The sequence below is a fragment of the Panthera tigris genome, chromosome C1, assembly GCF_018350195.1.
Source record: "Panthera tigris isolate Pti1 chromosome C1, P.tigris_Pti1_mat1.1, whole genome shotgun sequence".
Lineage (NCBI taxonomy): Eukaryota > Metazoa > Chordata > Mammalia > Carnivora > Felidae > Panthera > Panthera tigris.
In genome coordinates, this window is record NC_056667.1 from 185,771,910 (window position 1) to 185,795,537 (window position 23,628).

At 36.2% G+C, this 23,628-nt stretch overlaps 1 protein-coding gene across 5 annotated transcripts in view; it reads left to right on the forward strand.

Annotated features, from left to right (window-relative positions):
* STRADB (STE20 related adaptor beta) overlaps positions 1–23,628 on the forward strand; it is a 35,479-nt gene that overhangs the window by 2,750 nt on the left and 9,101 nt on the right. For all 5 annotated transcript variants that reach the window (XM_042995057.1, XM_042995058.1, XM_042995055.1 and 2 more), the window contains 3 exons: positions 489–586; positions 4,892–4,972; positions 20,660–20,759. In XM_042995057.1, the coding sequence (XP_042850991.1) occupies positions 575–586; positions 4,892–4,972; positions 20,660–20,759 (193 nt within the window). In that variant the 5' untranslated portion in view covers positions 489–574. The remainder of the gene's footprint in view (positions 1–488; positions 587–4,891; positions 4,973–20,659; positions 20,760–23,628) is intronic.

Genomic DNA, 23,628 nt, shown 5'->3' on the forward strand with positions numbered 1-23,628 from the left:
CCACATCCTTTCCCAAATTTGGTTGTCATAGACCCCAAATGATTTAATAGGTAATTAATCCAATCAGGAAGCTTTGGAACTGTCAACATTTACTTTTAAGTGGAACCATTGGAAATTCTTGGGGTGTATTTGTAAGTGGCACCATTTATGTCAAATGTGGGTCCAACATTGACTTTCCATATTGCTTTCACATTTGCTTCGGGTTCTTAAACAAAAAAGTAGTACAGAAAAGATAGGGAAGAAGAGATGCAGGTATATTGGTCAATGGAAATATTCAGAATTTCCCTTCAACTTCACTCTGCCTTTCTGTTGTGATGTCAGATCCCAAATAGTGTTCTGTAAACAGAAATGCTCTTTAAAGACACTTTTCAGGAATGTCTGTAGTCCTTGTGTCAAAGAATAGCTGCCTTTCATGTGGGATTATAACAACTAGTTCTTAAGGATCTTTCATGTACATCTAAATTATTTTGCTTTTGTTTTTATAATAGGATATCTCTTCACCTTGAAGATAAAGCAAAAATCTTTTTCTGAAATAGATGGATTTTTGTCACTTCCTGTGAACTAAAACGATTCAATGTCTCTTTTGGTAAGTTTGTATTAATGTAGCTCTAATTTTGTGCTATCAGAGTAGTTAGATGCACAGCCATAACAGAAGGCATGTTCTAATGGGATATTGGATATTATTATGCCCTGAGATGTTATTTTGACCAGAATGGCTTCTGGTCTTAAGAAATGAGTTAAATTCCCATTGAGTTTTTGTTGCTAATACTTTGCTTATATATTCATTATTCTTTTCCTTTGTCTCATACCCATTTTTCTCATGTACTTTTTTACTGTACTTATACTTTACTAATACTTTGCTTATATACTTTGCTAATATATTATTCTTTTCCTTTGTCTCATACCCACTTTTTTCATGTACTTTTTTACTGTACTTAGATATGCCTCTCCCATCCACTTAGCTATGCCTTATCCTTTAACTATTTCAAAAATCCCTTTTATAAATTTCCATTAGACCAAAGGCAAGCAAAATAGTAATTAAAATAAGCCTCTTAACAAGACAAAAAAAACCATTTGGATCAATGTATGTGATGTATATAGATTCCAACTTGTTTTTGTTTATAGTAGATCCATGGTATCTAGATTGAAAACCAAGAATCATAAGGTAAAAAATATTCAACCTACAGAAAATATTATTTGGATTATTTGGATTAGTTTTAGGTCTTTCATCACGTCTTATATAGAACATAATACAGTATTTGATTATATTAAAGCAGTGATCTTTTTAAAAAGTGATGGATGCATTTGTATGATTACTTGTAGTATATAAATACTTTCATATATTATCTCTTTCACTCTTCAAAATTGTGAGTGATTGGCAGGGCAGGTGGTATAATCCTCATTTTGAGTCTGGCCCAAGATTGTATAGAATTAGAGCCAAGGCTCAAACTCATATCTGCTAATCCACTCCATCATTTGCCAAGTCTGAGAGGCAGAACTATGAGGAAATACAGAATGCATTTGTTGAATTTATTGTATGATTTTTTTTGTTATATGGAAAATACGGAATGCACTTACTTTATTTTTAAAGTTAAGCTTTTCTACTTCACAGGAAACTTTATCTAGGAAGTACATGGGGTTAAATACCTAACCTCATTTTCTAACGCAGGGATTGGCAAAGTTTTTCTGTAAAGGGCCAGATAGTATTTGTATGCTATAAGGTCTCTGTTACAAATTACTTTTCTGTTATAGTGTGAAAGCAGTCATAGGCAATATGTAGATGAATAAAAATGAATGAGTCAGTGTTTCAGTAAAACCTTATTCACTAAAATAGGTGGTGGGTCAGATTGACTTGTAGACCATAGTTTGCAGACCCCTGCTCTAAAGGATTACATAAGGTTAACAGTTTTATATTGATTTGTAAATTGGATGAGATGTGAAAGGGTATTTGATAGATGAAGATCCTGAGATTTAGAGGGCTGTGTCCCAGGGCTTCTAAATTTTGGAATAGGAATATCTTAGTTATTCCATTATTTCATAATTATGGGTTTTGTGAAAACTAATATAATTTAATAATGGGTGGTTTAAATTTGTTCAATTGGTTAATAATTTTACATTTATTCTTCCTGTAATGATGAAATATTTAGAATTCTTTGAATCAAAATATTCATGTTATTTTCCTAAATGAGATATTTGTGCGGCTGAGATAAAGTTGATGTTTTTACTTATGAAGGATTCCTCCCCATTCAAGTTTTACCCTCTGTTTGAGAGCTAAGAAACAGTGTTTTCAAAGGAGCAGCATAATTAAAATATTTTCCTTTAGTTTCTCTTTTAGGTATAACTGCTTTTCACTACTATTATGGTAGTGGGTTAGAAATACATTAAATTTTACATTAAAAATATTTTGGGGCAGCTTCTGGATGCTTTTCAATCATTTTTCCTGCCTAAAAGACCTTAATATGTAGAGTTTTAATGAGCTATTATATTCACTAGCATTCATTTGAGTCAATGTGGATATAAAAAATGTTTTGAAGGATAAGCTATGAGTGGTTTATGATTTTTATAACCTGGGCAGCTAATGAACATGCTAATATTTTTTAGGAGAGGTCAGCAAAAACATTTTGCCTTGTAATGTTGGCTGGTTTTAGCTATTTTCACATTTATAGTGATCATTTTCTTGTGCTGTGAAAATTCTATATAAAGAAAATTAAATGGAGGTCTACCATATTATTTTATAAAATGTTTTCTATATATAAACCAAAAAGACAGATCATGACTCTTATTTTGAAAATAAATTAGGGTCAATATAAGTTTTAAAAAAATATGCCCAGTATGTCCTAAATTAGCTTCCATCAAAAAAAAAAAGTGACGGAGGTTTTTTAGAGAGACTTTTTTATGTTTGAATGTATTTTGATAACTGTGTTAGATGTGCTCCGAAGACTACCTCCAGGTCTGGTGATTTGCTAGAAGGAATTGGAAAACCTGGTCATGTAGTCATACTTATAATTAAGATTTATCACAGCTAAAGGATACCAAGCAAAGTCAGCAAAGGAAAAAGGTACAAGGAGTAAAGTTCAAAGGAAACCAGGCTCAGGCTTCTAGGAATCCTCTCCCAGTGGAGTCACGTAGGATGTGCTTAATTCTCCCAGAGTAATGTCAACATGTGTGAAGTGTTGCCTACCAAGGAAGCTCATTAGAGACTTATTCTCAGGCTTTTTATTGGGGGTTGGTCATGTAGGTACCTTGTGCTAGCAGGTTAACAAAATTCCAGACTTCCAGGGAAAAAAAGCAGATATTCAGCATAAACCATATTGTTTATATGGTTTAAGCACATGATCCGTTCTTATCAAGGAATGGCAGGAACCCTCCTTGTTCCCAGATACTAGCCAAGGATCAACTTTGCAAACAAGCCTTTTCTAAAGATAGCAGTTTTAGGTCTGCTATGTTAACTCTTTTCTTCACAATGGTGTTAATGATTATTGTGAACAATTCAGAGTAAATGTTATAAAATATATGTAAATACCAAATACATTATGTATATGGCCTAACTGGTAATAACTATCTTCAAAAACTTTTATTGTCCATTGTATTCACTCTAGACAATCCAGTAGAAAATTTTTAAAGGAAATGTTTCTATAGTTAAAATTGACATTGTTAGCTCCTGTTCTCCAGGGGCAAATTTTACCTAAGACTGGAGATTTAGATCAAATTATTGTGATAAAATTGATAAGGTATACAAACTTCAGGAATTTGTCTTAAAATAATCAGTAAATTGAGAAAACTGAGAAAATGACTAGTTTGATTAGTGAGAAATTCTGGTGTATTTTAAAGGAAATTTGATTATTTTTAAGTGACTACGAAAAAAAAAGTAACTACAAAGTGTTAGGTAGACATGGGAGAGCTTATCTTGAAGACTCATTTGGTATTAGTACTTTACTGTTCGTGTACAAATAAATGTTAATGAGATGCTAGAAAATAATTTATTGTAAAGTCTCTTTCATATAATTTGTTTATATTTTTCTTTTGACATATCTTTTCTTCCTAAATAAAATAAGGCCAGCTTTGTGCCACCAACTGATGATAAATCATATAGAGGTGTTACATTTCTTTATTGGCAAGATGTGATGGTAGGACCATGGGTTAAATGCAAGAAAAGGTAAATTGTGATAATGGAACTAGAACTAAGTCTCCTACTTTTTTTTTTTTTTTTTAGAAGGAGAGAGAGCTTGCATGCATGCACAAGCTGGGGAGGAGCAGAGGGAGAGAGAGAATCTTAAGCAGGATTCATGTTCAGCATGGAGCCTGACACAAGGCTCCATCCCATGACCCTGGGATCATGACCTGAACCAAAATCCAGAGTCCAACGGACTCAACCGACCAAGCCGCCCAGGCTCTAAGTCTTCTACTTTTAATTTGCTTTCAGTTGAAGTAAGATGTTTATCACCTTGAGAAACAAAATTGTTTTCAAATACATTACTTGTATAGTTTAATGTGGATAAACATGGTACTTACATTTAAGAAAGAATCTGAGGATTAAAATAAAATTGATTATAATGAGTATAGCAGTATAACCTTTAGCTAAATGCTCAAAACTGCAAAGATGATGAAAGGGTTAAAAATTAATAGCAGCAGTAAAAATGAATTGATATTATGACCCCCAGAGGTAGCACCAAGTAAAATTATAACTTGTCTTCTGCATACCCAGCTGCTTTCCCATCTCTCCCATACTGAGGACCTCCATGGTATAGATCTTGACTTCAATTCCAGGTTCTTGCATGCTGCCCTTTGTCTCTGCTCCTCGCCCTAGTCATCAGACCTTTATATTCACATGTCACCCCTATTGATCTTATGACTTATTTTTCACTTATTTAATGCATTTCTAAATTTCCAGGATTGTTTCTGCACTTCACGAACACAAGTTGAACCACTCAGACCTGAAAAACAGTCTGAGACCAGTATCCATCAACACTTGGTAAGAAAATAGTTAAGTACAATTAATATTCCTCCTTTGCTTTCTGTAATATCATATTACAGAATGTAATTCCTGTTTTCCAATTCTCTTTTTCTTCACGGTATCTTTTACTGTTTCTTCTTCCTCTACTTCTGTTATTCTCCAGAAGTCTGCAGTTGGCCTCTTCCCTAAATAGGCTCCCCCTAAGCAGTCTCACCTATTCATAGGCTTCAGTTGCTACCTCAGATTTTTCTTCAGGTCACCAAGGGACTCTGGCATCAAGCAGGGCTGGTGATTCTCAAATTTTTACCTACAACCCCACACTCTTTCCTGGCCACTAGATGTGTCTATAGAATGCCTCCAATTAGACTTTTCATAGGCATTCTCTATGCAGTTTGAGTAAACCCTTAGAATATCAAACTTCTCTGATCCATTGGATTTCTTTCTTTGGCTAATGAAAACCTTTCTACTAAGTCGCCCTAACTAAAAACTGAGGTTATCCTGACACTTACCTCTTCCTCACATCTAGTTATACAGACAGTCTCTTCTGTCTGTCTCTGAAATGCCCTTGAGTCCATCTCCTCCTTCACCTCATCACTGCTACTACCTGAATCTCATCGTCTCTTACCTGGACAGTTGCAGGTAGATGCATTGCCCCTAGTTTTCTAGATAAACCTCCGCTCACACTCAGATCAGTATTCAACACTGTGACCAGTAAGGGGCCTGCTTGTATGTGTCACTTTACAACTTTAAAACTTTCATTGGTTTCCTGAAACCTATGGGATAAAGCCTAAACTTTTTAGCATGGTTTAAGGACTCTTAATGGTGTGGAATATATCTAATTTTTGAGTTTCATTTCTTGCTACTGAATCTTAGTGCATACTCTTTTTTTCTGATTGAAATACTTTCCTTTTTTTTCCTCCAAAATTCCTCCTCATTTGTGCAGGTGGACGCAAGTATCACATCTTTGAAGCCTATCCTCTTGTACTTTTTATTCCATTATGCTTCTACAAACCTTAGACATTCCCAGAAAATGATATTTATTACATTGTCTCACAATGATTGATATATATGTCTAAGTATAACATGATTCCCATAAAACAGGCATCCTGTCTTTTTCCTCTGTATCTCCCCAGGGCAATGCCTGATATATTAAATAATATTTTTAAAAACATGCTTGGGAGTAAATATTTCTCTGGGGTCCTTTCCTCCTTAATCCTTACTTTATTCTGCAGTTCTTACTATAAAATGGAACGGGCCTTGCAAATGCCATGTTTCCTACAAAATCAAGCTATCCCAGTTATTCTTGTTTATATATGTATCTTGATCCTATTTCAGTTCTCTTCATTTTCCTCATTTCACTTTTTAGTCACTAATATTCTAAAGTCTTTTAGTCTGCCTTTTTATAAAATAGGATATAGTATCCAATCCTAATTTTCATTTAAGTATTATCCTTCAGATTGAGTAGTGTTCAGAGTGCAGTGTCTGCTGTTATCCCCTTGCTGTTACCAAGAGAGAGGTCTTACACTCAGGATATTTCCACAGGTGCTGTTGCCCTTTTTCTTTTTTTCTTTTTTTTTTTTTTTTGGCCTGGTGCTAAAATACGTATTACATAAAATTTATCATCTTAGCTATTTCTAAGTGTATAGTTCAGTGGTATCAAATACATTCATAGTGTTGCACAGCCATTGCCACCATCCATCTCTATAACTCTTTTAATCTTATAAAATTGAAACTGTGTATCCATTAAACAATAACTCCCAATTTCCCCTCTCCCCAGCTCCCGTCAACCACCATTCTGCTTTGTTTCTATGATTTTTGACTACACTGAGTACCTAATATAAGTGGAATCATACTGTATTTGCCTTTTTGTGACTGAATTATATTTCATTTAATGTCCTCAAGGTTCATTTGTGTTGCAACAAATTGTAGAATTTCCTTATTTTTTAAGGCTGAAAATGTTGCATTGTGTGTATATACTACATTTTGCTTATCCACTCATTTGTTGATGGACACTTGGGTTGCTTTCACTTTGTGGCTATTGTGAATAATGCTGCTATGAACACGGATATGCAGATATCTCTTTAAGACCCTAATTTCAGTTCTGTTTGGTATATACCCGGAAGTGGAACTACTGCCTCATACATATGGTATTCCATTTTAATTTGGAATTTAATTTGGAAACCATACTGTTTTCATCGCTGGTTCTACCATTTTACATTCTCACCAACAGTGCATAAGAGTTCCAATTTCTTTACATTCTAACCAACACCTCTTCATTTTCTGTTTCTTGATAGTAGCCAATGTAATGGGTGTGAGGTGGTATCTCATAGTTTTGATTTACATTTCCCTAATGATTAGTGATGTTGAGCACCTTTTCATCTTATTGGCCACATGTGTGTCTTCTGTGAAGAAATCTCTATTCAAGTCCTCTGCCCTTTTTTAAATTGGGTTGTTTGCTTTTTTGTTGTTGAATTTTAGGAGTTCTATATATATTCTGGATATTAACACCTTAAAAGATGTTTACAAATGTTTTCTCCCACACTATGGGTTGCCTTTTAACTTTGTTGATGTATGTTTTTTGATGCACAGAATTTAAAAATTTACACAAAGTCCGCTTGGTCTGCTTTTCTTTTTTTACTTAAACCTTATATCTTTGCTCTCATATCCAAGGAATCATCTCCAAATCCAGTGTCATAAAGCTTTTGTCCTATGTCTTCTAAGAGTTTTATTGTTTTAGGTATTAAATTTAAGTCCTTGATTGATTTTGAGTTAATTTTTGTGTATGGTGTTAGATAAGGGTCCAACTTCATTCTTCTGCATGTGGATATACACTTTTTCTAGCCGATTTGCTGAAAATACCATCCTTGCTTTATTGAATGGTGTTGGCAACCCTTGCCGAATGCCATTTGACCATAGATGTGAGGGATTATTTCTGGGCTCTCTATTTCTTCCATTGGCTTATAGTTCTGTCTTTATTTCAGTACCATGCTGTTTTGGTTACTATTGCTTTATAATAAGTTTCAAAATCAGGAGGAGTTGGTCCTCCGATTTTATTCTTCTTTTCAAGATTATTTGAATCATTCAGGGTCCCTGAAGTTTTAATAATATTAAGTCTTCCAATCAATGAACATGAAATGTGTTCCCATTTATTTATTTATGTCTTCCTTAATTTCTTTTAGCAATGTTTTGTAGTTTTCATTGTACAACTTTCACTTCTTGATTAAGTTAATTTTTAAGTATTTTATTGAAATTGATTTCATGATTTCCTTTGCAGATTAGTCATTAAGCAGGTCCTCTGAATTTTTAGGAAGTTACTAAAAAATTTAACATGAACAAGAACCTGCCATGATTTTTTTTTAATTCCAGTGTACTTAAAATACAGTGTTATGTTACTTTTAAGTGTAAAATATAGTGCTCCAGCAATTCTATACGTTACTCAGTGTTCATCATGATAAATGTGCTCTTAATCCCCTTTACCTATTTCACCAGTCCCCTGACCCACCCCCCTCTGGTAAACATGTTTGTTCTCTATATTTGAGAGTTTGGTTTTTTGTTTGTCTCTTTTTTTTCTTTGTTCATTTCTTTTGTTTCTTAAATTCCACATTTCAGTGAAATAATATGGTATTTGTCTTTCTCTGACTGATTTATTTTACTTTGCAGTATACCCTCTAGATCCAACCATGTTGTTAGAAATGACAAGATTTCATTCTTTCTTATGGCTGAATAATATTCTGTGGTGTATAGCACATCTTCTTTATCCATTCATCTATTAGTGGACACTTGGGTGTCTTTCATATTTTGTCTATCGTAAATAATGTTGCAGTAAACATAAGGATGCATATACCTTTTTGAATTAGTGTTTTCATATTCTTTGGGTAAATACCCAGTAGTGGCATTACTGGATCATATGGTAATTCTTTTTTTAATTTCTTGAGGAACCTCCATAGTGCTTTCCACAGTGGCTGTACCAGTTTGTATTCCTACCAAGAGTGCAAGGGGTTCCTTTTTCTCCACAACCTTGCTAACACTTGTTTCTTGTGTTTTTGATTTTAGCCATTCTGACAGGTATGAGGTGATATCTCTTAGTGGTTTTAAATTGCAGTTCCCTGATTAGTGCTGTTGAGCATCTTTACATGTGTTTGTTGACCATCTGTATGTCTTCTTTGGAGAAATGACTCTTCCTGTCCTCTGCCCATTTTTAAATAGGATTATTTGTGTTTTGAATGTTGAGTTATATAAATTCTTTATATATTTGGAGATGGACCCTTTGATGGATATATCTTTTGCAAATCTATTTTCCCATTCAGTAGATTGCTTTTTAATTTTGCTGATTGTTACCTTTGCTATGCAGAAGCTTTTTATTTGGATACAGTCTCAGTTTATTTTTGCTTTTGCTTCTCTTGCCTTGGGAGACATATCCAGAAAAATGTTTCTATGGGTTAATATCAGGTAAATACAGTGTTACATTAGTGCACTGCCTGTGCACTCTTCTAGGATTTTTACAGTTTCAGGTCTCACATTTAGGTCCTTAATCCATTTTGAATTCATTTTTGTGTATGGTATAAGAAAGTGGTCCAGTTTCATTATTTTGCATGTAGCTGTCCAATTTTTCCAACACTGTTGAAGAGACTGTATTTATCCCATTGCATATTCTTGCCTCCTTTGTCATAGATTAACTGACTAATCATGAGTTTATTTCTGGGCTCTCTATTCTGTTCCACTGATCTATGTGTCTGTTATTCTACTAGTACCATACTGTTTTAATTACTATAGCTGAGAGTGTGATACTTCCAGTTTTGTTTTTCCTTTTCAAGATTGCTTTAGCTATTTGAGGTCTTTTGTGTTTCCACACAAATTTTAGGGTTATTTGTTCTAGTTCTATGGAAAATGCTGTTAGAATTTTGGTAGTAATTGAATTAAATCTGTAGATTGCTTTTGGTAGTATGGACATTTTAACAGTATTGGTTTTCCCAGTCCATTAGTGTGGAATATCTTTCCATTTTGTCATCTTTAATTTCTTTCATCAGTTTTTTTATAGTTTTCAGAGTACACGTCTTTCACCTCTTTGGTTAAGTTTATTTCTAGATATTTTTTAATGTTTATTTATTTTGAGAGAGCACATACACGTGAGCAGTTGAGGGACAGAGAGAGAGGGAGAGAGAGAATCCCAAGCAGTCTCCATGCTGTCGGCACAGAGCCTGATTCAGGGCTCTGTTTCACAAACCATGAGATCATGACCTGAGCCGAAACCAAGAGTCAGGTGCTTAACCAACTGAGCCGCCCAAGCACCCCTATATATTTTATTATTTTTGGTGCAACTGTAAGTGGGATTGTTTTTTAAATTTCTGTTTCTGCTATATCATTTTAGTGTAGAGAAATGCAACAGATTTCTGTCTGTTGATTTTGTGTTCTGTAATCTTCCTGAATTCTTTCATCATTTCTAGTAGTTTTTTGGAGTCTTTAGGGTTTCCTGTATGTAGTATTATGTCATCTGCAAATAGTGAAAGTTTATCTTTTTCCTTACCGATTTGGATGCCTTTTATTTCTTTTTGTTGTCTGATTGTTGTGGCTAGGACTTCCAGTACTATGTTGAATAAAAGTAATGGAAATGGATATCCTTATCTTGCTCCTGATCTTACAGGAAAAGTTCCCAGTTTGTCACCATTGAGCATGATGTTAGCTGTGGGTTTTTAACATATGGCTTTTACTATGTTGAGATGTGCTTCTCTAAACCTACTTTGTTGAGGGTTTTTATCATGATTGTTGTATTTTGTCAAATGCTTTACTGCATCTATTGAAGTTATATGGTTTTTAACCTTGCTCTTTCTTATTGATGCCATGTATCACATTGATTTGTGAATATTGAACTCCCCTTGCATCCCAGGAATAAATCCCATTTGATTGTACTGAGTGATTTTTTTTAAGGTATTGGTGGATTCTGTTGCTGTTATTTTGTTGAGAATTTTTGCAACTATGTTCATTGGAGATAGTGGTCAGTAGTTCTCTTTTTTTGTGGTGTCTTTATCTGGTTTTGGTATGAGGGTAATGCCGGCCTTATAGAATGAATTTGGAAGTTTTCCTTGCTCTTCTTTTTGTGGAACAGTTTGAGAGGATAGGTATCAACTCTTATTTAAATGTTTGCTAGAATTTGCCTGTGAAGCCGTCTGGCCCTGGACTTTGGTTGAGAGTTTTTTGATTACTGATTCAGTTGCTTTGCTGGTAATCGATCTGTTCAAATTTTCTGTTTCTTCCTGATTTCAATTTTGGTAATTTATTTGTTTCTAGGAATTTATCCATTTCTTCTAGGTTGTTCAATTTGTTGTCATATAGCTTTTCATAATATCCTCCTATAATTGTATTTCTTTGATGTTGGTTGTCATGTCTACTCTCTCATTTGTGATTTTATTATTTGGGACCTTACTCTTTTCTTTTTGATAAATCTGACTAAAGGTTTATTTTTGTTGACTTTTCAAAGAACCAGCTCCTGGTTTCATTGTTCTATAGTTTTTGTTTCTATATCATTTATTTCTATACTAATCTTTCCTTCCTTCTGTTAGGTTTGGGTTCTTCTTCTTCTTCTTCTTCTTCTTCTTCTTCTTCTTCTTCTTTTTCTTTTAGCTCCTTTAAGGGTAAAGTTACATTATTTCAGAATTATTTTTGCTTCTTGAGGCAGACCTGTATTTCTATAAACTTCCCTCTTAGACCACTGTTGATGTATCCCCAAGATTTTTATGTTTGCATTTTCATTTGTCTCCATGTATATTTTTATTTCCTCCTTGATTTCTTTATTGAAAGAATTCAATAAAGAATTCATTGTTTAGTACCACTCATTGTTTAGTACCATGTTATTTAACCTCCATATATTTGTGTTCTTTCTTATACTTCTTGTTTCATACAATTGTGGTTAGAAAAGGTGCATGATGTGTCTTTGATATTACTGAATTTGTTGACACTTATTTTATGACCTATTATGTGATGTCTTCTGGAGAATGTTCCATGTACACTTGAAAAGAATGCATATTCTGCTGTCTGAGAATGGATTGTTCTGAATATTTCTGGTAAATCCCTCTGTCCAGCGTGTCATTCAAAGTCATTGTTTCCTTATTTATTTTGTTAGATGATCTGTCCACTGATGTTAATGGGGAATTAAAGTCCTCTACTGTTACTGTATTATTATCGATTAGTTCCTTTATGTTTGTTAATCATTGTTTTATGTATTTGGGTGCTTCCATATGGGTGCATAAATATTTACAATTGTTATATTTTCTTGTTGGAGTATCCCTTATGTTATTATGTAGAATCCTTCTTTGTCCCCTTAGAGTCTTTGTTTTAAAGTCTACTTTGTCTAATACATGTATTGGTACTCTGGCTTTCTTTTGATGGTCATTTGCGTAATAAATGTTTCTCCAACCCCTCACTTTCACTCTGCATGTGACTCTAGGTCTAAAATTCTTCTCTTACAGGCAGCAAGATGGGTCTTGTTTTCTTCTCCCTCCTGACACCCTATATTTTTTGATTGGAATGTTTAGTCCATTTACATTCAAAGTAATTATTGATAGATATAAATTTATTGCTATTTTGTTACTTGTTTTGTGGTTGTTTCTGGAGCTTTCCTCTGATCCTTACTTGTCTTTTTCATGTTTGCTGATTTTCTGTAGTGATATATTAGAAGTCTTTTCTTTATTCTTTGCTTATTTATTTGTGGGTTTTTTTTTTAAATGTTTATTTTGGGGGGCACCTTGGTGGCTCAGTCGGTTGGACGTCTGACTTTGGCTCAGGTCATGATCTCATACTTCATGAGTTCAAGCCCCATGTCTGGTTCTGCATTGACAGCTCAGAGCCTGGAGCCTGCTTCAGATTCTGTGTCTCCCTCTCTCTGTCCCTCCCTCACTCACTCTCTGTCTCTCTCTCCTTCAAAACTAAATAAACATTAAAAAAAATAATATTTAAATAAATGCTTATTTTTGAGAGAGTGAGAGAGAGAGAAGTAGAGATAGGAGGAGAGAGAGAATCCCAAGCAGGCTCCATGTTGTCAATGTGGAGCCCAGCATGGGGCTCAAACCCATGAACCGTTGGACCATAATCTGAGCTGAAATCAAGTCAGATGCTCAAGTAACTGAGCCACCCAAATGCCCATACATGTGGTTTTTGATTTATGGTTACCATTAGGTTTGTTTATAACCTCTTCTTCATATAGCATGTATATTAAGTTGCTGGTCATTTAAGTGTGAACCCATTCTTTTCTCCTCTCCTCCCCTCATTTTAGGTATGTGTTATTTTGTATTCTTTGTATGTGTGTGTGTGTGTGTGTGTGTGTGTGTGTGTGTGTGTGAGTTCTTTGATTTTTTTCCAGAGATACGCATTTTTACTTCTTTTGTGTTTCTTACCTTTATACCATCACTTTTGGTCTCCCCTCAACTCCACTCAAAGAGTCCCCTTTAATACTTCTGGCAGGGCTGGTTTAGTAGTCACAAACCCCTTTATTTTTTTCTGGAGGTTGTATTTTACTTTATTTTTTATTTATTTTTTTAATATAATTTATTGTCAAATTGGCTAACATAACAGTGTGTACAGTGTGCTCTTGGTTTTAGGGGGTAGATTCCCATGGTTCATCGCTTATATACAACACCCAGTGCTCATCCAAAAAACTGCCTTCCTCAGTGCCCATCACCCATTTTCCCCTCTCCCTCACCTCTCCATCAACCCTCAATTTGTTCTATGTATTTAAGAGTGTCTTATGGTTTGCCTCCCCCCCTTCTGTCTGTAACTATTTTTTCCCCTTCCTGTCCCCCGTGGTCTTCTGTTAAGTTTCTCAAATTCCACACATGAGTGAAAATATATATCTATCTTTCTCTGACTGACTTATTTCACTTAGTATAATACCTTCCAGTTCCATCCACATTGCTGCAAATTGCATGATTTCATTCTTTCTCATTGCCAAATAGTATTATATATATAAACCACGTCTTCTACATCCGGATGGCCAACAGGCACATGAAAAGATGCTCAACATCGCTCCTTATCAGGGAAATACAAATCAAAACCACACTCAGATATCACCTCACGCCAGTCAGAGTGGCCAAAATGAACAAATCAGAAGACTATAGATGCTGGAGAGGATGTGGAGAAACGGGAACCCTCTTGCACTGTTGGTGGGAATGCAAATTGGTGCAGCCACTCTGGAAAACAGTGTGGAGGATTCTCAAAAAATTAAAAATAGATCTACCCTATGACCCAGCAATAGCACTGCTAGGAATTTACCCAAGGGATACAGGAGTACTGATGCATAGGGGCACTTGTACCCCAATGTTTATAGCAGCACTCTCAACAATAGCCAAATGATGGAAAGAGCCTAAATGTCCATCAACTGATGAATGGATAAAGAAATTGTGGTTTATATACACAATGGACTACATGGCAATGAGAAAGAACGAAATATGGCCCTTTGTAGCAACGTGGATGGAACTGGAGAGTGTGATGCTAAGTGAAATAAGCCATACAGAGAAAGACAGATACCATATGTTTTCACTGTTATGTGGATCCTGAGAAACTTAACAGAAACCCATGGGGGAGGGGAAGGAAAAAAAAAAAAAAAGAGGTTAGAGTGGGAGAGAGCCAAAGCATAAGAGACTGTTAAAAACTGAGAACAAACTGAGGGTTGATGGGGAGTGGGAGGGAGGGGAGGGTGTGTGATGGGTATTGAGGAGGGCACCTTTTGTGATGAGCACTGGGTGTTGTATGGAAACCAATTTGACAATAAATTTCATATATTGAAAAAAAATAAAATGAAGGGGGGGTCTGCAAAAAAAAAAAAAAAAAACCACGTCTTCTTTATCCATCAGTTGATGGACATTTAGGCTCTTTCATAATTTGGCTCTTTTGAAAGTGCTGCTGTAAACACTGGGGTACATATGCCCCTGTGAATCAGTACTCCTGTATCCTTTGGACAGATCCCAGTAGTGCTCTTGCTGGGTTGTAGGGTAGTTGTATTTTTAATTTTTTGAGGAACCTCCACACTGTTTTCCAGAGCGGCTACACCAGTTTGCATTCCCACCAACAGTGCAAGAGGGTGGTTGTGAACCTCTTTAGTCTTTGTCTGGGAAACTCTATCTCTCCTTCTATTGTGAATTATAGCTTTGCTGGATACAGTAGTTTTGGCTGCACATTTTTCCCATTTAGCACTTTGAATATATCATGCCACTCCCTTCTGGCCTGAAAAGTTTCTGTTGAAAAATCTCCTGCTAGCCTTATGAGTGTTCCCTTGTAAGTTACTGACTTCCTTTGTCTTGCTGCTTTTAAGATTTTTTTCTTAATCACTGTATTTTGCAAAGTTAATTACAATGTGTTGGTGTTGGCCAACTTTTGTTGATTTTGATGGGAATTCTCTGCTTTCTGGATCTGGATGTCCATTTCCCTTCCCAGATTAGGAAAGTTTTCAGCTATTATTTTTTCAAATAAATTTCATGCCCATTTCTATATCTCCTTCTTCTGGGATTCTTATAATATAAATGTTAGTCCATTTGATGGAGTCACTGAGTTCCCTAAGTCTATTCTCATATTACATAATTCTTTCTGTCTTTTGTTTAGCTTCATTGTTTTCCATTACTTTGTCTTCTGTGTCGTTAATTTGTTTCTCTGCTTCTTCTAGCTTCGTGTTCATTGTGCATCAAGCATGTTTCTAATCTTGATGATTATACTCTTCATCTCTGATGTCTCACTGTTGTATTCCACTCTTTCCTCAAGCCTAGTGAATATCCTTATGAGAGTTGCTTTAAATTTTCCATCAGTCATGTTACTTATATCAGTTTTGCCTAGGTTTCTGGCTGTGGCCTTACCTTGTTCTTTCATTTGGAAAAAATTCCACTGTCATTTTGTCTAAATCTCTGCCTGCTCATGTGTGTTAGAAAAGCAAGTTATGTCTCCTGCTCCTAAAGTAATGGCCATGAACAAGAGGTCACGTAGTGCTGAGGGCCTGCCACTTCAGGAAATGTCTCTAGTATGTGCTTCATGCGCTCTGCTGTTGTGTTCTGGCTGCTCTATTCTTCAAGACAGTCATCTGCAGAGGTTCTCCTTGCCTAGTATGGGCAGTGTTTGGTCTCTGGCCTGAATGTGGCAACTTTTAACTAGGTGTACTCTGGTCTGCTTGTGAAATGATACCTGTCACCACCTCCGCTGGAACTGAGGCCCTGCAAAACTCTCCTGTCTACCCTGTGTCTCTTGACTGTAGTGTTAACCCATTTACATTCAAAGTAATTACTGATAAGTATGTACTTTTTGCCATTTTGTTACTTGTTTCACTGTTGATTTTGTGGTTCTCTGGTCTTGTGCTTTTTTTCATGGTTTGATGGCTCTTTTTATATGGTTAGATTATTTTTTGCTTATTTATTATAGGTTTTTGATTTGTGGTTACTGTTAGGTTTATATATAGCAGTCTATATTAAGTTGATGCTCGCTTAAATTTGAATCCTTCCTAAAAGCAGTAAATTTTCACTCTTCTCACCCCTACCTTTTATGTATTTGGTCTTATAATTTGCATCTTTTTTATTTTGTGAGTCCTTTGACTAATTTTTATAGATATAGTTAATTTTACTGCATTTGTGCCTCCTTTTTTTTTTTTTTTTTTTTTTTTTTTTTTTTTTTTTTTTACTCCTGCTTATGGTCTTTCCTTTCCACTGAAAGAATACCCTTTAACATTTCTTGTAATGCTGGTTTAGTGGTGATAAATTCCTTTATCTTTTGTTTGGGAAACTCTTTATCTCTTCTATTCTGAAGAAATAGCCTTCCTGGATAGAGTATTCTTGGTTTCAGTTTTTGTTTTTGTTTTTTTCTTTTAGGACTTGGAATATATCATGCCCCTTGCTTCTGGCTTGAAAAGTTTCTGCTGAAAAATCAGTTGATGGTCTTATGGAGTTTCTCTTTTATGTAACTGTTTTCTTGCTCCTTATAAAATTTTCTTATTATCACTGCCTTTTGCCATTTTAATTATATGTCTTGGTGTGGACCTCCTTGGATTGATTTTGTTGGGGAGCTCTCTGTGCCTGCCTGGATTTCTGTTTCCTTTCCCAGATTTGGGACATTTTCATCTATTATTTCTTCAAATAAATTTTCTGCCCCCTTTTTCTTCTCTTTCTGGGATCCCTGTAATGCAAATGTTATTGGGCTTGACGGTATCACTGAGTTCCCTTAATCTATTCTCATCTTTTTGCTGTTCAGCTTGATTATTTTTTATTACTCTGTCTTATAGGTCACTGATCTGTTCTGCCTTCTCTAGTCTACTGTTTATTCTTTATAGTGTATTTTTAATTTGAATTATTATGTTCTTCATCTCTGTTTGGTTCTTTTTTATATTTTCTATCTCTTTGTTGAGGGTCTCACTGATATCCTCCTCTCTTTTCTCAAGTCGAGTGAGTATCTTTATGGCCATTACTTTAAATTATTTATCAGGCATATAACTTATCCCCGCTTTGTTTAGCTCTTTTGCTGTGACTTTATCCTGCCTTTTCATTTGGAACATATTTCTCTGTCTTCTCATTTTTTCTAACTCTCTCTCTCTGTGTTAGGAAAGTTAGCTGTGTCTCCTGCTCTTGAAAGTAGTGGCCACCTGAAGAAGAGGTTCTATAGTCCTATGCAGTGCAGTGTCCCCTCTTCACTAGAAACAGGTGCTTTAGGGATGTCTCCTATATGTGTTTTGTGCTCCCTCTTGTGGGTAAGCTGTGTTTGCCTTTAGTCCAGTAATCTGCAGTGGTTCTCTTTTCCTGTTGTTGGCAGGTTTTAGTCCTTGTATTTTGAATGGTGAGTTTGAGGATGCCTTGGACATAAGGTGGGTCAGGGCTATGGTCGTACCAGACTGCAGGGTGCTATCCCAGTGTTGTCCCTTGAGAAGCTTTTGTGGGTGGGTGGGGCCTGCAGTCAGACCAGATGTTTGCCCCCACCCACTGCTAGGGTCAGAATCAGAGTGGTATGTGTGGTTATCTTCCCCTCTCCCTACAGCAGGAGTCACTTTGGAGTGGTACTGGCTACTGTCTGGGCTGCTTGCTCAATGCCATGCCTGTGACACTGCCTTGGATGGACTCCTGCTGAACTCAGGTCTACAGGAGAACATGGGGGTGGGGCACGCTGTTAGTGAGCTCATAGGAGAGTGTTCTTGTGGGTGTCCCATGTCTTTAGTTTGGGGGTTGGGGAGAGAAATGGCACCTCTAGCTCTTTTGTTCTTGGGTAAGTCTCCTAAAATTCCTGCCCCTCTAGAACATCTTCAGAAATTAGAAAATAAATCTTTCTATATACCACAGGTGTTTTTCAAACTACTACTTTAGTGCCTTATCTCAGTGTGATTGTTATGCTCTGGCTCTCCCAGAGCTGAGCCTGCTGATTTTGAAATTATCAGGTGTCAAGCTCCACTGATTGACAAAACTCATGAAGTTAAGCCTCTCTGGTTTTCAAAGTCATATAATGTGGGGATTCATTTTCCCAGTGCTGGTCACCCATGCCTGGTGTGGGGTCTGCTTCTCTCCTTTTTTTTATTAAAAATAATTTAACATTTATTTATTTTTGAGAGACACAGAGAGACCAGAGTGCAAGCAGGGGAGGAGCAGAGAGAGAGGGAGACAGAGAATTTGAAGCAGGCTCCAGGCTCTGAGCTGTCAGCCCAGAGCCCAATGCAGGACTGAAACCCATGAATTTCGAGATCATAACCTGAGCTGAAGTTGGATGCTTAACCAACTGAGCCACCCATGTGCCTCTCTCCTTTCTCTGTGCTTGTGGTGTCTTTCCCTCCTGCAGATAGTCTTGTGGGTCAGTTTGGTTCCAGACCATATGTCTGCACGTCCTACCATTTTTTTTTTTTTTTTTGATGTGGTCTCTTCTGTACAATTAGCTGTGGAAGGTCCGTTCTGCCAGTCTTTAGGTCATTTTCTGGGTTGTTTACACTGATACGGGTTATTTAGCTGTGTCTGTGGGATGAAGTGAGCTTAGGATCTTCCTACTCTTATCATCTTCCCTTGAACACTGACCATGCCATGATTTTTGCTTTCTAATTTTCTAGTCATCAAATCAAAAAGAGAAGTGAGCTTAGTTTAGGATGATTTACTCGTAGTAAACCTATACTGTCTTCTTATGATTACCATGTTGTTTTCTTAAGTGTCTATAAATCATCTATGTAGTAATTTGATTTTAGACTTTACTGGGCAACTGCATCAAGGCTTATTACCCCTTTGTAGTTTTCACGCTTTTTTTGAAAATTGAGTCAATGTTTTACTATTTTCATTCTTCTCAGTTTTACTACATCTGCACACTTAATATCCTAGATGTAATTATGTCTGGCCTGTAGCTTTGAACTTATTTAAAACAGTTTTAGAATTCAGCTACTTATTTATAACACATGTGCCCCTTCTATTTTAAAGAAGACTATTTCCTTAATCAATGAGATGGAAGCAAAGAAAAGGTTGATTAGCCTGATTTTAGTCCATTATCTGGTAACCTATTGCCATTTTTTTTCAAGCAGTGAACTGTAAGCTTCAGTTTATTCTGTGCTCTAGCCTTCCTGACAGGCTTACAGGTTATTACTTTAAAATTAAAAAAAATTGTTGTATGTTTTTCTATCTCTTATTTGTGTTCTTTAAATCTGAGTTTATTTGAAGGTTACCTGTTACAATGAAATAAAATTGATTTATTTAGATTTTTTTCCTTTATTAGGATTAATTCTAATTTTAGTCTTTCACTCCTCTTGAACAGTATTCACCTTTATTCATCTTTAGCTGTGAGCTTATAATTATATTTTGTGTGCTCTTTTAGAAGTTTAGGGAACATGTAGAATCAAGGATGTAAAAAGTGGTCAGTACAATTCCTAACACACAGTAATATCATTTCTAATCCCACATTTCCTTATCTCTATCTTGGAGGCAGTAATAAAATTGTTGCCACCTACCAATGCCTGTAAATCCTTCCAAGTGTCTTTTGGAGTACTGTGTCTTTTGGGAGGTCCTCTTTGCTATCATATGACACGAGTGGTATTGGCCTCTTCTCTCTTCTGTGTGCATGTCATTTTCACTGCCACTGGGATCTGGTGCAAACCTAGAACTCTGACCCTAAAGCACCCCCATGAGACCTCATACTGGTATTCGGGAAGTCTGTACCCTATTCTTCCAACTCTTGGGGTTTATTTTTCTTTCTGATCTCCCTTCTGATTTATTCAATCTTGTGAAAAACTTCAGCAATTTTAATAGGCTGCAATGTGGAAATTTTTCCTTGAATTGTTAATACCTCCACTAGCTGAGTCAGGTACCTGTATGTATAATAGATACAACTGGCAACCACTTGAAGCAAGAGTAAAAGTATAGAATATTCTGGACAGGTCCCTGCATTTCTACCCTTGATGTGTTTATTAGATAACCTCAGGAATTAACAGCCATTTCTAGCAATTCCTAAAAGTGCTTACTGGAAATTGTGCAGGAAACTATTCTTTGCTACCTATAAATCTGCTTTTCCCACCCTGTCCCCCTTTACGTGCTGATAGCTTTTTAACTAACCACTTATTAGCAATTGTAAACTCTTCTTAGATTTTGAAACAGTGTCTTAAGCCACCCTCCAGTGCTTTCCTAATGAGCATTGTGTTTGAAACTAAAATATCAGTATTTTATATTAGGGTAGGGGACTAAAATGGGGAACCAAAAAAGTTTATTTTGTTTTCCTCTTTTTAAAACAATGCAGGTTGATGAGCTACCCTTTTCCCAGTTGCCTTCATCCACTAGAGCCAAGGATGTGATCTGTTCCACCAATGTTTCTCACTATGAACTCCAAGTGGAAATTGGTAATTATCCTGAATTGATCCTTCATTGTTAGAAATGAAATTGATGACACAAAGATTATTTTGTGAGTGGGTCTTTTTCTGTTGTCACCTATGTTAATAAGGCTACATGTTAATTGTGTCAGTCAGATGGATCTATTAATTTTATGTCTTCCCTAAAATAGCAGCCCCAATTTTCAAGATTACTTTCTAAAATTTTTACTTTTTCACTCAAGTATTTTTAGAGAAGGAAGACACTAAGTAATCTAAATATTATTTGTGTCTTTATAAATAAATTTGTGTCTTTATAAATAATATTATTTGTGTCTTTATAAATAAATTTGTGTCTTTAGGAATCTTCTGATTTTATGTCTATAATTTATACTCGGTATGAAAAATCATGTAAATCTTTTTAGTGACAGTCTTTTAACCAAGTTTCTTTTAACTTAAAAACTTACCTAGGGTCACCTTAGTGGCTCAGATTTCAGCTCAGGTCATGATCTCACAGTTCATGAGATTGAGCCCCAGGTTGGGCTCCACACTGGGCATGGAGTCTGCTTAAGATTCTCTCTCTCCCCCTCTGCTGATACCCCTACTCTAGTCACACCTGCATGCACTATCTTTCAAAAACAAAATAAGACAAAACAAAAACTTACCTAAAACCCCATTTATAGTAAACACCTTTCTCAGTTAAGTTTGGAACAAGATGAATTATTGTTTATAGCCATATACATGTGAAATTTTTGTGGTGAATATTCAGAAACATCTATTAAACATTGCAAACAGATACTCTGTTAGATGCTAGGGATATAAAACCATGTAAAACACTTGAGGAATCCATATTCTTTCTGGGAAGTTGAACACATAAGATAGCCTTGTTTATGTACTGGAGAGTACTGAAGTAGAGATGTGTTAAGTATTACAGGAACAGAAAAGATGAAACATCTGACCATCCATCTTGACTACTGTGAAAGTCAAGAAAGATCGCAAAAATGAGCTGGATTCTGAAAAATGAGGAAAAGTTTGCTGAATGTTCTAGTCAGGGTTTTTGTTACAAACAACAGAAAACAATCCTGACTAACTTAAGAGAGGAATTTTTTGAACAATATTGCTAACTGACAGAATTATTGGCTAGAGAGATAGACTTGGAAGAAGCTAAGCGAAGCTGCATAACTAGAACCAGAGCCAGGGCCATGGCCTAGGAACAGCCTAGTTAGTGTATTACCTGTTAGAGTACTTATATCCCAGACAGTGGAACCCACTGCAGGAAGTTCTGACTGCCTCTGCTTCTGTTTGTCACTAACTCCATCCTTCAGGTAGCTAAGCATAGGTCATTGATGTTCACATGGCAGGGTCAAGGAAGCCAAGAGCAAATAAGGATCTGACCTTTCCTAAAATAGCACTAGTGGAAAATGCCCCCAAATTAGAATGGACATTCAGATGATGTCAACTCAAAAAATGTAAAAACAGAATTACTTCAGTAGATGACTGAGGAAGAATGGTTAGAGGGGAACCTAAACAACCCCCCACTTGTTGCCTACAAGAGTAGGCAGTGGTCGGAGACAAATCTAGAAAGGGAGGTTTGGAACACCTGTGAAAGACCTCATATGGTGTATTTACAAGTTCAGACTCTCATCCCTCACAACTTACCCACTTCATTGCTCAAAGCATTTAAGCCACAAGTTTGGAATTTATTCCCTCTGTGCTTGAGATACATTGTGGAACAGTGACAATGGTAATAATACCATCTAACAGGCACTGAGCTGAACATTTCATGTGTAGTTTTTCATGTCAGCCTTTTACCACTCCTATTTGGCTGATGAAGATACTGAGGCTCTGAGAATTCAAGTAGCAATCCTACAACTAGTGATTTTAAAGCAAACCTTTCTGACTGGAGGGTCTAAGATCTCAGGTGCTGCACGGTAGTACTCTTCTAGTGATAAAATGCTGAGTTCTAGAGGGAAAACTGGCAGCAATTCCAGGCAGCAGTCTGGAAGATGTAGATAGTGATTTACAACTGGAAGTATCATCCATATCACCTGAGTCTTTAAAAATTGCAATGCCTTGGGGCACCTGGGTGGCTCAGTCGGTTAAGCGGCCGACTTCGGCTCAGGTCATGATCTCGCGGTCCGTGAGTTCGAGCCCCGCGTCAGACTCTGTGCTGACAGCTCAGAGCCTGGAGCCTGCTTCGGATTCTGTGTCTCCCTCTCTCTGACCCTCCCCCGTTCATGCTCTGTCTCTCTCTGTCTCAAAAATAAATAAAACGTTAAAAAAAAAAATTAAAAATTGCAATGCCTATATCCCATCACAGACCTAACAAATCAAAATTTCTGGTGAATTGGACCTAGGTATAGGCTTTTGAAGTAGATCCCCCAGTAATTTGGGAGCATGTCTTAGTTGAGAATGTAGAACATGATAAGGAAGTCACCACATTTGACCAGCAAAGGAGGACAGGACTTGAACTAAGGCAGTCATGCTGACACTGGAGTGAAAGGGATGAATTTGTGGTTAACTTCATTTCAAAGATAAGTGGCAGAATTTGGTGACTGTGGAAAGAGAGAGGAACTAACATTTATTAGATGCCTATTGATAGGTGCCACTCCAGGTGTTTTATATTTTAAAAACTGATGATACCAAATGCTGTTGAGTATGTCAAGCAGCTATAGCTCTTATAGATTGTTTGTGGGATTAAAAATGGTTCATCCACTTTTAAAACCAGTTTTGCAACTTCTTATAAGGTTAAATACACATGACCCAGCAATCCCACTTGCAAGGATCTGCCAAAGAGAAATGAAAGCATATGTCTACTTAAAGAATGTTTTCGCAGCTTAATAGTCACCAAAAACTGAAAACAACCCAAATATTTATCAACTTATGAGTGGATAAATAGTGA